This window comes from Artemia franciscana, chromosome 1, assembly GCF_032884065.1.
Source record: "Artemia franciscana chromosome 1, ASM3288406v1, whole genome shotgun sequence".
NCBI classification, from domain to species: Eukaryota; Metazoa; Arthropoda; class Branchiopoda; order Anostraca; family Artemiidae; genus Artemia; species Artemia franciscana.
Window position 1 is genome coordinate 47,647,497 of NC_088863.1, and position 16,614 is coordinate 47,664,110.

Below are 16,614 nucleotides of genomic sequence, written 5' to 3' on the forward strand. Positions count from 1 at the left end.
TACTATATATCGAAAGCCAACACAAAACAATAGATATCTTCACTTTAATTCAAATCACCCCCCACAAGTTAAAAGAGCAGTTGTAATTTCCCTCATTGATCGTGCCCTAAATATTTGCTCCCATTCATATATAAATGCAGAAATAAATTTTATCAGAGATATTCTTTTTGGTAATGGATACCCCATTCCTTTTGTAAATAAAATAATTAGCCGTAGAATAAAAAGACATTCTTGTAAAATCGAAGAAGATACTTCACAATGTGAGGCTATTGATAAGCCCTCAAATATTGTCTATCTTCCGTATATCCCAAAGATTACAACAAAATTAAAAAATATTTGCACAAAAAATAATCTGTACGTAGTTTTTACTAATAATTTTAAAATCATCAATTTCTTAAATTCGGGTAAAGATAAGACCCCAGTTACTCGCCAAAGAGGGGTCTATCAAATACCCTGTGATTGCGGAAAATACTATGTCGGCAGGACCCATCAGAATCTAGACAAAAGGTTACATCAGCATAAAAATGACATAGACAAGGCCTTAATTTCAAATGGTTCCAACAATTCCTTTGATTCTGCTCTAGGTTGGCATATTTTTAATAATCCGTCCCACATGATACTTTTTGAAAACTCTTCACTCATTAGTAATGATTTGGGAATAAAACAGGTGGTTCGAGAATCAATTGAAATTAATCTCAAAATCAATAAAAATATTTCTTTGAACAGGGACTTGGGGGAATACTCACTAAATTCTTTATACTCAAATTTAATTAAAAATGATCTAACAAAATATTTTACTAAACCAATTTATAATAGTACTGAACCAACTACGAAAAGGCCTTTGAGACAGGCTGCTAAACAAGCAAGATTAGCTTTAAGAAATTGCATCTAATCATTTTATTCTCTTTAGTTTGAATGAGTTTATATTTCTTCATTTCATTCTTTTCGCCAGTCCTGGTTGAACTTCGCTGAAGTAAGGATGCTAGGGCTATATTTTTAAAAAAAATTGTTTTAATAAGTGTTTTTATATTCAGTTTTAATTCTCACAATTTGATGTAAGTTCTTTTATATATATATATAGTATTGTATTGTGCTGAAGACGGCCCTTGGACATAGGGCCGAAATATCTACATAAATAATTTCCATTGTCTTGAAAAAACTTTCCCTATTGTTTCTACGTTGTATTTGTTTGTCACCTGTTCATCTTCACTTATTCCTAACCTTAGTGACTTAGTCTTCTTAACATTAATTTTCAAGCCTATTTTAGCACCCTGAACTCGTAAAACCTCTAAAAATTCATTCATTTTGCTCATCTTAAATACATCTTAAATACATCATCTTAAATACATCATCTTAAATACAGGGCAACTCTAATCGAGTTTATTCTGGATCTCGAAAGAACAATTTTATAGATCAGCCCTTAGTTACCAATCAGTCCAAAAGCATGATTTTCAAACCACAAAAACGACTTATAATTGGTTCAAAAAACATTGTATTAACAAATATTTGTTCCTGACTGTAGCCTATTAAAACCATGTACCTGTATCTTTCGCAAGATTCATCTTGTAGATGAGAAAACTGCAATTAAAAGCTTACATCTTTTGCAAGAAAACAGAAAACTTTATATTTTTACTCTTATTGGTCAATTATGAACTTTATGCTTCAAAGTTGAAGATTGTTCAGCTCGAGAACTTAAAAATGGGGTACATAATTGGCGGTGCAGTCATGCGTAATTTTAATTTATCGACAAGTGCAACAATAATGCTACCCGGGCATAGTTTGTATATAGCTTGATTACAAAATAATTGTTGATAAAATTTTTACGGGTAGAAACACAGATTTACTTGAAAAATTCTCCCATCAAACTCCCATCAGCCCCATATCAAATCCTATCTTGCGTTTTAATCCCATATTCCCAGTCACACACACAGCCAGAGGACGCTTCTGACAGTGTTGTAACTAGAAAGGAGAACGAAACTAAGAGTTTGAGCTTCAAAGAAAAACACTTTTAACACGACTAAATAGTAAGATCAGTTATTCAATAACGACCATTGGCAATAGGAATTATATGTAAAAACTATACTGTAACCTGAATAATAAGGGTTCAGATAGCACCACAGGTCCACATGAGACTTTGAGCGGTATGGTCTATTTTTCCGGGGATGGGGGGTCTAGACACCAAGTTCATTTCAAGATATATTTTTCTAACATTCTAAGGAATGGGCTGATTTGGACACATTTCTTCCTTCCTCATCTTTAGTTAAAATACTAAATCATTTTGCCCTAATTAAGGTCAGTCTCCATCATTTCCCATGATTTAAATTCACCCCCCTAAATGTGAACAGAAAATAAAGATTCACTATGAAATTTTAGGGGCACAATAACTCGTTTCCAAAAAAGTATGCAATAAACATTTTAAAAAAACTCAACTATGGGTAGGACTAAAAAAAAAAAAAAAAAAAAAAACAAGGCAAATTAGACGAACACAATATAAAAGTATTGAAACAACATAGAAATTTCAGAGAAAGGTCGGCAGGGGCCCAGATCCACCCTCTCCTATCTGTGCGAATCTGCTGGAAGTATTTGTTGGATTTGGGTGGACAATAGTGGCAGATTTCAAGCAAAATCTGTCTAAACGCTGTCCAAAAAACCCTCAAGCATTGCCTGAAGATCAACTCAAAAGTAAATGGAAAAAATTTCAAACAAGAAATAATTTTGAATAAAAGGTTAATGCATTAAATCTATGATGAATTGATATGTGAAGACAGTTATGTTTGAATAATATTCGGGTAAATTGCAGGTATCTCAAATATTCAGAGGAGACTGTTAAGTTATACAGCAGCATACATCACGTCTTGTTGTGAAAACTCGTGCACATACAGCAAGCATAGACACAAATACTGAACGTTCTTTTACCTGTTTTCCTTAGAGGGAAATCTTCTTCATATTTTCCTGGCACCAGAGGATGCCTAAATGAGTGAGGTGGTGGAAATGCAGCATGACTAGATGATGGACCGGATGCAGGGTCTGGTGCCGAACCTGCCAAAGGACCAGCAAGGCTTAGCGTTGCCCCATTCCTAAAAAAAAAAAGAAAAATCTTAAATTCAGCCACACTGGGAGTTGGAGGTTGCTTAATCTCAACCTGTAACAGTTACAGATTTGGATATAATAGCTCACAAAACATTTTAAAATGAAGCCTTTAGGATAAATTAAGGGTAACTACAGGCAGAAATTAAGTGGCACTAGATGATTGAATTAGCGGAAGAGGGAGATAAGAGTACGAGGTGTGATATGCTTAAGCTGTTAATTGACTTGACATAATTACACGTTTAATATTTATTTGCTAAGAACGTCCCTGGGAGAGATATATAAAGACAATTTTTCAGATTAGCTCCTCTAACGTCACTTAAGGACTATAGTTTCTGTAGCAGTAAAATTGTTGCAACGTATGCTAGTGTTCTTAAACTAATAGAATCAGGGAGACGCATACTACTTTGTTATAAAAGGGGGCCGAGTCTTACTGTACAGGAAGTTCGGTAGGCAGTTTTCTTTAGTTCAATTCAATTTGCCTTAGCATTGCATTTGTTTCCATTTTTAAAGCCTTAAAAATAGACATTTTGGTTAATTTTGGTGACTGTAAATTAACACTATTATTGCGTTATTAGATCGTCTTTATTGCGAAAATTGCCAATTTTTTAATACAAAAAGGTCAAAGGATAAGATATCTAGTAGAATAAAAACAAAATTAAATAATATAGAAAAATGTGATATCAGACTTTGAAAAACTTCACAACTACAACAAAATTAGTATTGAATCCATATTTTGTTAATAAGACAGAAGCTAATTGCTGTGGCTATTCAGCGACAAACTGATGCAAAATTATTTATCTTAATTCAGGAATCAATGTAAACCAGTTGGCGGAGCCAAGTGTTTTGGGGAATATGCCAAATTGACTGAAATATGCCACACGTGGCACTCTTAGATGTGCACCAGGTGGCGGGAAGTAAACATACATCTCGGAGAGCAATAATAACAAGGTGAATATCCGCTAATTGAATCTATCTGTCATGAAGATAGACGGTACCTATTCCGTTTACGCTTGGGCAAAAATATACGCATATAAAGCATTTTAATCATACTTCATTTGCTGAATGCTGAACACCAAAGATAGAAAAAAAATATTTAGACTGGGTAAATTTCAGGAGATATGGTTGGCACTAAACCATAGTCGTCATCCATAAAACTAAAGCCAATAAAAGCTTGATAGGGCTTTAAAAAACGGCACATCAACAGCTGTCAACGCAAAATTACTGCTTTACTATGGACAGTTGACTTTCAAAATACATTGTAATAAAAATACTTAGTAACAAATATTTACAAATAATACGGTTCCACTTTTCTAATAAGATGAAATGTGAACTTTGTCCCTAATAGACAATAAAGCCACTTTCGCAAGGAGTTCACAGTAACCCTTTCCCGGCAGCTCGCACAAACCCTTTTCAAAGTGATTTGTTTTGATATACCACTGTTTTGCATTTCCTAGGCCATTTCACAGCACATTTTAGTTTACAAAGAAACCTTTGATGGGGGTGGGGGAACAATTAATAATACCACCCTTTCCAAATGCAAACCGCAATATTGCAAGAACTGCTTAGGTGCATAAAATATTTTTGATTCTAACATTCGTCACTAGAGCAAAGATGTCAGGTTTCCTTGGATTATGCTAGACTAATTTCCAAAACCTTGATTATAATTGGGCAAATTTCTTTCATTATTTTTATATGAATTAATCTTTACAGTACGTTTTCACCATTTGGTCTAATTTAAAACGATTTCATTGGTCAAATTCAATTTTTACTAGCTAAATTGGCAGAAACTAGTCCACCTTGGCAGCGCTGATTAAGAACAATACTCTACTTCTTTTCTTACCATGTCCTGCTAGGCGTCGACGAGTTACAACTGGCACTGCTCGTTCCACATGCCTCCCTCTGTTTTTTGCTAAGAACGAATTCCTGAAATTGAGAATAAAATTCATCTTATACGAGTAATAAACTATGCTTTGTAAACAGATGCTTTGCAAAAACTTATGAAAGAATGATAATCAACTAGGCTCGGATACATAAGCTGGGTCCTTTGGATTCAGCTTATGTATGCCTCACGAGACCCATTGATAGACTACCCATAAGCTGGGTCCTTTGGACACAGTCCCTTACCCCTCAAAACTCAGGATTTTAAAACCAACACAAATATTTAGAATATGGGAACAGAAGATAAGTTATGCAATAGTTAAAGGAGCGGGAAGGGGTTTAGCCATTAAAGATTGATATCAACACTAATTTATAAAGACACAATAATCAATTTGGTTCAGGCATTGAGGGTGGAGCTTGTATAACAGTCCTCTCCCCCTACAGTTAAAAAATTTTACTATTATCCCAAACTTTTCGAGGACTTACTGGCTAGAATGATTTGACAATAATGTTGAAACAGACAACAGTCATGTCCCAAATGTTCATCAAACAGTTCGTGGTAACGAACTATAGTTAGGAGCACGCGGCTCAATAGTAACCGAAATTCTAAAAAATGGAATTTTGATATCAATAGTTACATCAAAAAGAATTACATTTTAATGGTGATTTTAAATATATAAGTTTCATCAAGATTAGTCTTAGCCATCAAAAGTTAAAAGCCTGAGAAAATTTGCCTCATTTTAGAAAATAGGGAAAACACCCCCCAAAAGTCATAAAATCTTAACGAAAATCACACCACCGCATTCAGCGTATCAGAGAATCCCACTGTAGAAGTTTAAAGCTCCTATCTGCAAAAATGTGGATATTCGTATTTTTTGCCAGAAGACCGATCACGGGTGCGTGTTTATTTGTTTGTTTTTTGTTTTCCTTTTTCCCAGGGGTGATCGCATCGACCCAGTGGTCCTAGAATGTTGCAAGAGGGCTCATTCTAAAGAGAATTAAAACTACTAGTGCTCTTTTTAAGTGACCAAAAAATTGGAGGGCACCTAGGCCCCCTCCCATGCTCATTTTTCCCCAGAGTCACCAAATCAAAATTCTGAGATAGCCATTTTATTCGCCATAGTCGAAAAACCTGATAACTATGTCTTTGTGCACGACTTACTCCCCCAAAGTCCCTAAGGGAGGGGCTGCAAGTTACAAACATTGACCAGTGTTTACATATAGTAGTGGTTATTGGGAAGTGTACAGACGTTTTTGGGGGATTTTTTTGTGGTTTTTTTTTGGGGGGGGTTACGTGGGAGGATCTTTCCATGGAGGAATTTGTCATGGGGGAAGAGAATTTCAATGAAGGGTGCGCAGGATTTTCTAGCATTATTTAAGAAAAAACAACGGAAAATAAATATGAAAAGCTTTTTCAACTGAAAGTAAGGAGAAGCATTAAAACTTAAGACGAATAGAAATTATTACACATCAGAGGAGTTCACCTCCTCGTAATACCTCACTCTTTACGCTAAAGTATTTTTTTGTAATTTCAACTATTTATTCTGCGGCCTTTGTGATTCGGAGGTCATTTTCAAGGAATTTGGACAAAATTTACAGGGAGTATAAATGATGACCAGGACATAAGTAAAAAAAAACAACTAAAAAAACTAAAAAAAAGGTAAAAACTACAAAATAAAACTAAAAAGAAAAAAAACTAAAAACTAATAAAAAAAACTAAAAAAGCTAAAAAACTAAAAAAACTAAAAAGAAAAAAGGGGAAAAATACAAAATTTATTTCATCATATACCATTTCAAAAACGAATGTATGTACAGACCGGGACACCGGGATACAAATGACGACCGGGACCCAGGGAATATAAATGACGACCGGGACACAGGGACACAACTACAACGGGGACGCCGGGGGGCACAGGGGGATATATAAATGACGACGGGGACACAGGGAATGTTCGATTAGCAATTACCATCAACAAAGCTCAAGGACAATCATTAGAATCATGAGGTATAACTAAAAAAACTAAAAAAAGGTAAAAAAACTAAAAACTAAAAAAAAGACCAATTCAAAAACGAATGTATATACAGACCGGGACACCGGGACACAAATGACGTCCGGGACACTGAAAGAGAAATCACAGACTGGGACACCGGGACACAAATGACGACTGGGACACAGGGAATATAAATGACGACCGGGACACAGGGACACAACTACAACGGGGATGCCGGGGGGCACAGAGGGATATATAAATGACGACGGCGACACAGGGAATGGTCGATTAGCAATCACCATCAACAAAGCTCAAGGGCAATCATTAGAATCATGAGGTATAGATCTGAATACGGATTGTTTTCCCATGGACCATTATATGTTGCATGTTCAAGAGTCGGTAAACCTGACAATCTATTTATATGCACAGACAATGGGGCAGCAAAGAATGTTGTATATTCGCAAGTTTTAGGTAGTTAAAACATATATATATATATATATATATATATATATATATATATATATATATATATATATATATATATATATATATATATATATATATATATATATATATATATATATATATATATATATATATATATATATCACAGGTGGGACATAGGGACACAACTACAATGGCGCGTAACTAATATGGCGCGTAACGACTTACGCGCGGGGGGGGGGGGGGGGGGGGGTTTCGCGAAGCGCCCCCACCAACTAGGTGTTGGGGCTGCGCGAAGCGCCACCCCAACAGCTAGTATATATATATATATATATATATATATATATATATATATATATATATATATATATATATATATATATATACCCTTCAAGACCTTCGGTCATTGTGTATGCCGGCCATTCGAGACCACCGGCCCAAATACAAGGCCAGATACTACTGCTTCGGCTCCCGAACCGATGTTAGTGAAGCTATCAGATCTTCTACGATCCCCATGCAAGGCCACAATGCACCCCTGCCCGCCCATCGCATGCAATCTGTCAATCTTAATGTAGGTGAAAATTCTTTGATATTTATAAAAAAAAAAAAAAAAACTTATCCTTTTTCCAGCTAATCTATAATCTTGTTCAGACTAACAAATGGAGAAATAACTAGGATGTTGGGAACTTGTTCGCTGCCTCTGAGAGGGAGGAGGGTAACGATAATGGGGGGAGTGTAGGGGGTAATTACTTTATCAGAAAAATAATCCATTTTTCAGTCTAATAAAGGATTTAAAGAGCTTTTCACTATGATTTAACGCTAAAAAACAAAGCATTCTTTTTGGATTAATAAAAGGGGGCCAGTCGAATGGTTTTGAGCACCCCCTCGGTTCTAAAAGAAATGCACTTTTCACCATGCCTTTAGCTACTAGTAGTGTTTTTCAAATGAAGTGATTTTTAAGATCCTGCATTCTAATTTTCAAAACTTAGACCGTTGACACAAGGGGGATTTGAGAGCGTTGCCTAATAGATTTTTTTTCAACAAATCCCAAGTATATGAAAATTATTTTAGTAGGGTTTTACTGTTGCCTCAAAGAAGAGGGATATGAGGAGCCACTTGCCCTTAGATTAATGTTCTTTTCAAAGATTAAAATCATAAATGCTTCAAAAGAATACATTTTTTATTCTGCTCCAGGTATCCGTTGACTATGACCCAACATGGATCAAACAGTTACTGGTGAATTTCTTCGCTGAAGAACCCCCCGACAAAGGACACCCCCCCCCCGTAAATTTTTAAGACTCTTTAAAACACTATAATGTCTGAAACGTAAGGAGGGCGCACTCTACCAACACTTATGTGGTAATTTTTGGTCTTAAATTTATAACTGGTAGTGGGGAGTATATGTTCCAAGGGTCAACTTATGTGGTAATTTCCGGTATAAAATTCTTAAATGGTAGTGTGAGGGCTATGGATGTGAAGGGTCAGCTTCGGAAATATGCAGCGCAATAGCGTTGCCTAAGCAAGACCGATATATATATATATATATATATATATATATATATATATATATATATATATATATATATATATATATATATATATATATATAAGTTGTCTGTGTGTGTGTGTGTATCGAGTGATGTCATGTTTGTGTGTCGACTGACGTCATGTTTATCGACTGACGTCATTATAAGGATTGAGCTGTATGCGTCATGAAGTTGTTTGTCGACTGACGTCATGTTTGTCAACTGATGAAATTACATACCGGGACACAAATGACGATATATATATATATATATATATATATATATATATATATATATATATATATATATATATATATATATATATATATATATATATAACGATATATATAACGAAATGACGATATATAACGATATATATATAATATATATAAAGATATATATAACGAAATGACGTTATATATATATATATATATACGATATATAACGATATATATATTTCGTATATATACGAAATGACGATATATATATATATATATATATATATATATATATATATATATATATATATATATATATATATATATATGTATATATATATATACTAGCTGTTGGGGTGGCGCTTCGCGCCACCCCAACACCTAGTTGGTGGGGCGCTTCGCGCCCCCCAAGCCCCCCACGCACGTAAGTCGTTACGCGCCATATTAGTTATGCGCCATTGTAGTTGTGTCCCTGTGACCCACCTGTGAATATAGATAGATTTATATATGTGTTTCAAACTACGTAAAAATTGCGAATAAACAACATTCTTGGCTTTCCCATTGTCTGTGCATATGCAAAGCCGTATGTACTAATAATGACGTCATATGCAAACGCTCTTTTTACAAACAAACAAACATGCATCCACACAACTCGTTTTTATATAGATAGATAGATAGATAGATACAATATAAATTAACTGCGTAAAACTTGCGAATATACAACATTCTTCGCTGTCCAATTGTCGCTGCATATAAATACATTGTCAGGTTTACCGACCCTCGAACATGCAACGTACAATTGTCCATGGGAAAAACAATCAGTATTAAGATCTATACCACATTTTTCTAATGATTGACCTTGAGCTTTGTTAATGATGATTGCAAATACTAATCGAATTGGGAATTGCAATCTTTTAAATTGAAAATATAACGATATATATAACGAAATGACGTTATATATATATATATATATATATATATACTAGCTGTTGGGGTGGCGCTTCGCGCCACCCCAACACCTAGTTGGTGGGGCGCTTCGCGCCCCCCCAAGCCCCCCCGCGCGCGTAAGTCGTTACGCGCCATATTAGTTACGCGCCATTGTAGTTGTGTCCCTGTGTCCCACCTGTGAATATAGATAGATTTATATATGTGTTTCAAACTACGTAAAAATTGCGAATATACAACATTCTTGGCTTTCCCATTGTCTGTCCATATACAAAGCCGTATGTACAAATAATAACGTCATATGCAAACGCTCTTTTTACAAACAAACAAACATGCATACACACAACTCGTTTTTATATAGATAGATAGATAGATAGCTACAATACAAATTAACTACGTAAAACTTGTGAATTTACAACAGTCTTCGCTGTCCCATTGTCTGTGCGTATAAATAGATTGTCAGGTTTACCGACCCTCAAAGATGCAACATACAATTGTACATTGGTAAAGCAATCTGTATTAAGATCTATACCGCATTTTTCAAGTGATTGCCCTTGAGCTTTGTTGATGGTGGTTGCAAATGCTAATCGAATTGGGAATTGCAATCTTTTAAATTGAAAAAGCAGATCCGTTGGAATCATGGGAATGCGAGGAATAAGAACAGCCTCACCCTCATAAGGCCCTGTCAAGATTGTGGCCTCTATTAGGTTTTCCATTGTTTTTTTTTACGGCAAGTCGCGTGCCATTGCAAAGCTTTGGTGGGTTGATATTTCTTAAAAGCATTATTGGTACGCCTATTTTTAGTTGTAGCACGTGTGGTGGAAACCCTGAAGGATCTATGGAATTTAAAAATTCAGATGGATAATTAACCGCTTCATTTGGTTCCGAAATACAAATTAACTGCGTAAAACTTGCAAATATACAACATTCTTCGCTGTCCAATTCTCGCTGCATATAAATAGATTGTCAGGTTTACCCACCCTCGAACATGCAACGTACAGTTGTCCATGGGAAAAACAATCAGTATTAAGATCAATACCACATTTTTCTAATGATTGACCTTGAGCTTTGTTAATGGTGATTGCAAATGCTAATCGAATTGGGAATTGCAATCTTTTAAATTGAAAAGGCAGATCCGTTGGAATCATGGGAATGCGAGGAATAAGAACAGCCTCACCCTCAAAAGGCCCTGTCAGGATTGTGGCCTCTATTAGGTTTTCCATTGTTTTTTTTACGGCAAGTCGAGTGCCATTGCAAAGCTTTGGTGGGTTTATATTTCTAAAAAGTATTATTGGTACGCCTATTTTTAGTTGTAGCACGTGTGGTGGAAACCCTGAAAGATCTATGGAATTTAAAAATTAAGATGGATAATTAACCGCTTCATTTGGTTCCAAAACTGTGTCGACTGACTTGTAAAGGACTGCCTGGTCTTGAATCTTGGTCAAAACAATATTGTTGATTTCGTGGACGTCTATATTTTGGGTGCGAGAATCGCTCTTTCACTTAGCCATTTATTATTTTTATAATTTTTTAGAATATTCGGAAATACTTTTTCAATCAATTCATTTTTGGACGTCACTAAATTACAGAAATCAGCAGGTAGTTGTATACGTCCTGAAATTGAGTCTACTGGGAGCTTTCCGTTTCCCATTGCCAGCAATTGATCTGAAAATGTTTGACCAGAGTCATCGTTTTGCAATCGGACACGCATATTTGTAGTTAATTTTAATGTTTTTACGTGTGCCCATAAATTAGAATTTTTCAGGCAAGCATTCATTTCGTCTGCAGGAGTTGATCTAGGTATTATAGGTAATGTTTGCCTGAAATCTCCCGCAAGCAATATTAAGGTGCTGCCAAAGGGTTTCGACTTCCCTCGCAAATCTTTCAAGCATTGATCCAGAGCCTCGAGCGATTTTTTGTGTGCCATTGTGCACTCATCCCAAATAATAAGTTTGCATTGCTGCAATACTTTACCCATCCCAGATGATTTGGAAATATTGCACGTGGGAGTTTCTGTAGAATGCAAGTTCAGAGGCAAATTCAAAGCGGAATGAGCAGTTCTTCCACCAGGCAGCAATGTTGCGGCTATTCCGGACGACGCAATTGCTAACGCTATATCATTTTTTGATCGAATTGATGCCAGAATCAGTTTTATCACAAACGTTTTACCAGTACCTCCTGGCGCATCCAAAAAGAAAATTTCTCCAACGTTGTTATCGACACAATGCATTATCGTATCATAAATGTCTTTTTGTTCCGACGTTAACTTGGAAATGTTATTTTGTACATACGACAATAGATCACTCGTACTGTAACTTTGTTCACGATCCAATTCTACACATGTCGAAACAGCAGCGATACAGTTAGGTGAAGGCATTCCCAAATCCTGAAGAGGTTTGTTTGCCATACTTACGCACAAATCTTCTATAACAACTAAAGTGTAGTTATAAATTTCTGATGTAAAATCAAAAGTCATATCTGACGTCTCTAACTGTATATCTTCGGACATTTTTGACTTATATTTTTCCCATAACTCTGTAGGAGCTGATGGAGAGCAAGTTGTTAAAATGATGCCAAACAATGCACGAATTTGACTTGGGGTTGACGTTTCGCACGCGTCATTGATGCAGTTATCCCAGTGTTGGTCATAGGCATCAAATCGATGGCTGTTTTGAACAGACGCGCTAAATTATTATTTTCGTGGAAAGATGTTGCAATTGGGAAACGATTGTCCTTTCAACGTTGGGAGAAATTTCGCAACGTGCATTCAATTCAGAATTTCTATCACTGATGAAGTACAATTGTAAAAATTTATGATTCTCGCCTGAGAATGGTAGAAGGGACCCTGCTTTATGATAAATTTGCCCTTTTACTTTGAAAGTAGACATAAATTGATCTGGATTTTCGATTTGGGCTCCAAACGACGTCATTTGGAAACATGAGTTGTATTGTCTGATTTTTGACAAAAAACGCTTAGATTCTGACGTAGTTCCAGTAAGGAAAGTCTTCAATGGCTCTGGTTGTGCAGCCAATAGAGGAAGTTTAACTTTTCCTGAGGCGCAACACATTCCCATTGTTTCACCATTGAATTTCAAGGCCTTGCAATAGGGACAAATTTTAGACATTGTCCCGATTTGAACACATCTACTCAAGCTATAATCATCGACTGGGTTGTACCTGAATGCCAGGCGATAACTTTCAGGTTGCTCTGATTCCTCGGCACGCTTTCTTTTCTTACTTTCTCTATCAGCAGCAAGCCTGATTTCTTGCTGTTCTTGTGATTCCTCGGCACGCTTTCTTTTCTTACTTTCTCTATCAGCAGCAAGCCTGATTTCTTGCTGTTCTTGTGATTCCTCGGCACGCTTTCTTTTCTTACTTTCTCTATCAGCAGCAAGCCTGATTTCTTGCTGTTCTTGTAATTCCTCGGCACGCCTTCTTTTTTCACATTCTCTTTTAGCAGCAAGTCTGCTTCCGCGTTGCTCTGGTAGTTCCTCGGCATGTTTTCTGTTCTTTCTTTCTCTATCAGCCTCAAGCCTGTTTCCCTGCTGGTCTTTTGATTCCTCGGCACGCCTTCTTTTTTCACTTTCTCTTTTAGCAGCAAGTCTGCTTTCGCGTTGCTCTGGTAGTTCCTCGGCACGCTTTCTTTTCTGACTTTCTCTATCAGCAGCAACTTTTTTGGCATAGACTCTTTGAGCATCTTCATCAGTCATTGTAAACTTGAACACTAATAGATTTCTATGCGAACATATGTCTTATATAACTTGAATGACGTCACCTTCAAAGCAAAAATGACGGCAACTAATTTCATGACGTCAGCCGACACAGAAACATGACGTCACCTGACAACTAATTTCATGACGTCAGCATGACGTCACCTGATCCACAGATCCACAGACAGACAGACAACTTATTTATATATATATATAGATATATATACGATATATAACGATATATATATTTCGTATATATACGAAATGACGATATATATATATATATCTATCTATATATATAAAAATAAGTTGTCTGTCTGTGGATCTGTGGATCAGGTGACGTCATGTTTCTGTGTCGGCTGACGTCATGAAATTAGTTGTCAGGTGACGTCATGTTTCTGTGTCGGCTGACGTCATGAAATTAGTTGTCGTCATTTTTGCTTTGACGGTGACGTCATTCAAGTTATATAAGACATATGTTCACGTAGAAATCTATTAATGTTTAAGTTTACAATGACTGATGAAGATGCTCAAAGAGTCTATGCCAAAAAAATTGCTGCTGATAGTTCCTCGGCACGCTTTCTTTTCTGACTTTCTCTATCAGCAGCAAGTTTTTGGCATAGACTCTTTGAGCATCTTCATCAGTCATTGTAAACTTAAACATTAATAGATTTCTACGTGAACATATGTCTTATATAACTTGAATGACGTCACCGTCAAAGCAAAAATGACGGCAACTAATTTCATGACTTAATTTCAGAACTTAATTTCTGTGTTGACTGACGTCATGAAATTAGTTGTCGTCATTTTTGTTATGACGATGCTTAGTATATTGTAAAACACATTAATTTGGTTAATAATATACCATTTAAAACACCAAAATGAACATGCTGGAGTAGTCACTCGGTGAGAGAGGGTGTCAGAACGGAGAATGAAGGTCCCAGGTTCAAATCCTGGTTAGGCTAAAAAAGGTAAAAATCTAAAAACTAAAAAAAAACTGAAAAAAGTAAAAAAGGCAAAAACTACAAAAAAACTAAAAACTAATAAAAAAAAAATTAAGAATAAAAATAAAAAAAAATAAAAAAGATAAAAACTAAAATAAAAGTAAAAAGAAAAAACGAAAAAAAACTAAAAAAGCTAATAAAAAGGTAAAAACCAATAAAAACTGAAAAGAAAAAAAGGAATAAAACTAAAAAAATTTTCATCTAAAAAACTAAAAAAAACTAAAAAAGGTAAAAACTAAAAGAACTAAAAAGAAAAAAAAATAAAAAAAGGAAAAAAACTGAAAAATAAAGGAGAAAAAGAAAACTAAAAAAATATAAATAAAAATAAAAAAACTAAAAAGATAAAAACTTCAAAAAAAACTAAAAAGAAAAAAGAAAAAAACTAAAAAACCTAAAAAAAGGTCAAAACCAATAAAAAAAAACTAAAAGGAAAAAAGGGAAAAAATTAAAAATTTATTTCATCATATACCAATTCAAAAACGAATGTATACCGGGATGACGACCGGGACACAGGGAATATAAATGACACAACTACAACGGGGACGCCGGGGGGCACGGGGGATATAAATGACGACCGGGACACCGGGACACAAGGAATATAAATGACGCCCGGGACACTCAAAGAGAAATCAGAGACTGGGACACCGGGACACAAATGACGACCGGGACACAGGGAATATAAATGACGACCGGGACACAGGGACATAACTACAAAGGGGACGCCGGGGTGCACAGGGGGATATATAAATGACGATGGCGACTCAGGGAATGGTCGATTAGCAATCACCATCAACAAAGCTCAAGGGCAATCATTAGAATCATGAGGTATAGATCTGAATACGGATTGTTTTCCCATTGACCATTATATGTTGCATGTTCAAGAGTCGGTAAACCTGACAATCTATCTATATGCACAGACAATGGGACAGCAAAGAATGTTGTATATTCGCAAGTTTTACGTAGTTAAAAACATATATATATATATATATATATATATATATATATATATATATATATATATATATATATATATATATATCTATATTCACAGGTGGGACATAGGGACACAACTACAATGGCGCGTAACTAATATGGCGCGTAACGACTTACGCGCGCGGGGGGGCTTGGGGGGGGCGCGAAGCGCCCCCACCAACTAGGTGTTGGGGTGGCGCTTCGCGCCACCCCAACAGCTAGTATATATATATATATATATATATATATATATATATATATATATATATATATATATATATATATATATATATATATCCCACAAGGCAAGTTTGTATAAAAGAAGTTGTTGTAGATACTTCGGAGGGGGGGGGGTAGCTTGATTTAAAAATGAACGTTCTAGTGGTTGTTTTAAGAATCAGAGAAATTGGAAGGCAACCAGGCCCAGACGGCCTCTTTTGTCTGCCTGCCCCCCCCCCCTTTATCCTCCGGAGAGACAATCAGAATTTTGAAATCGTTATCTTGTTCAAAATAGTGGAAAAATGCAATAACCATGCCAACGAGGGTGAAATAACCCCCCAGAGCCACTGAGGGCAAGAATTATACTTTATACAAGTTGCGCATTGTTACATATAGGTCTTGTTATTGGACGGGGGCATGTTTGATCCTGATATCCAAAGCGCCTAAGGTAATTAAGGCTAAGGTATTAAGGTAAAATTTTCTGGGAATGTTAAATCAAATCAAAACATACCACGTGCATGCAGGTTGTCAAACAGGCGTAACTACATATCTCAGGAGCGGCCGGCGGTATTAAGTTGCAATTTTCAGGATATGCTGAGGGAACTATTGAAAATCAG

At 35.8% G+C, this 16,614-nt stretch overlaps 1 protein-coding gene across 9 annotated transcripts in view; it reads right to left on the bottom strand.

The window, feature by feature from the left end:
- The window catches only part of LOC136030723 (histone deacetylase 4-like), a 283,933-nt gene that overhangs the window by 133,870 nt on the left and 133,449 nt on the right, over positions 1 to 16,614 (bottom strand). For all 9 annotated transcript variants that reach the window (XM_065709827.1, XM_065709815.1, XM_065709804.1 and 6 more), the window contains 2 exons: positions 4,931 to 5,013; positions 2,917 to 3,077 (listed from right to left, as the gene is read on the bottom strand). In XM_065709827.1, the coding sequence (XP_065565899.1) occupies positions 2,917 to 3,077; positions 4,931 to 5,013 (244 nt within the window). The remainder of the gene's footprint in view (positions 1 to 2,916; positions 3,078 to 4,930; positions 5,014 to 16,614) is intronic.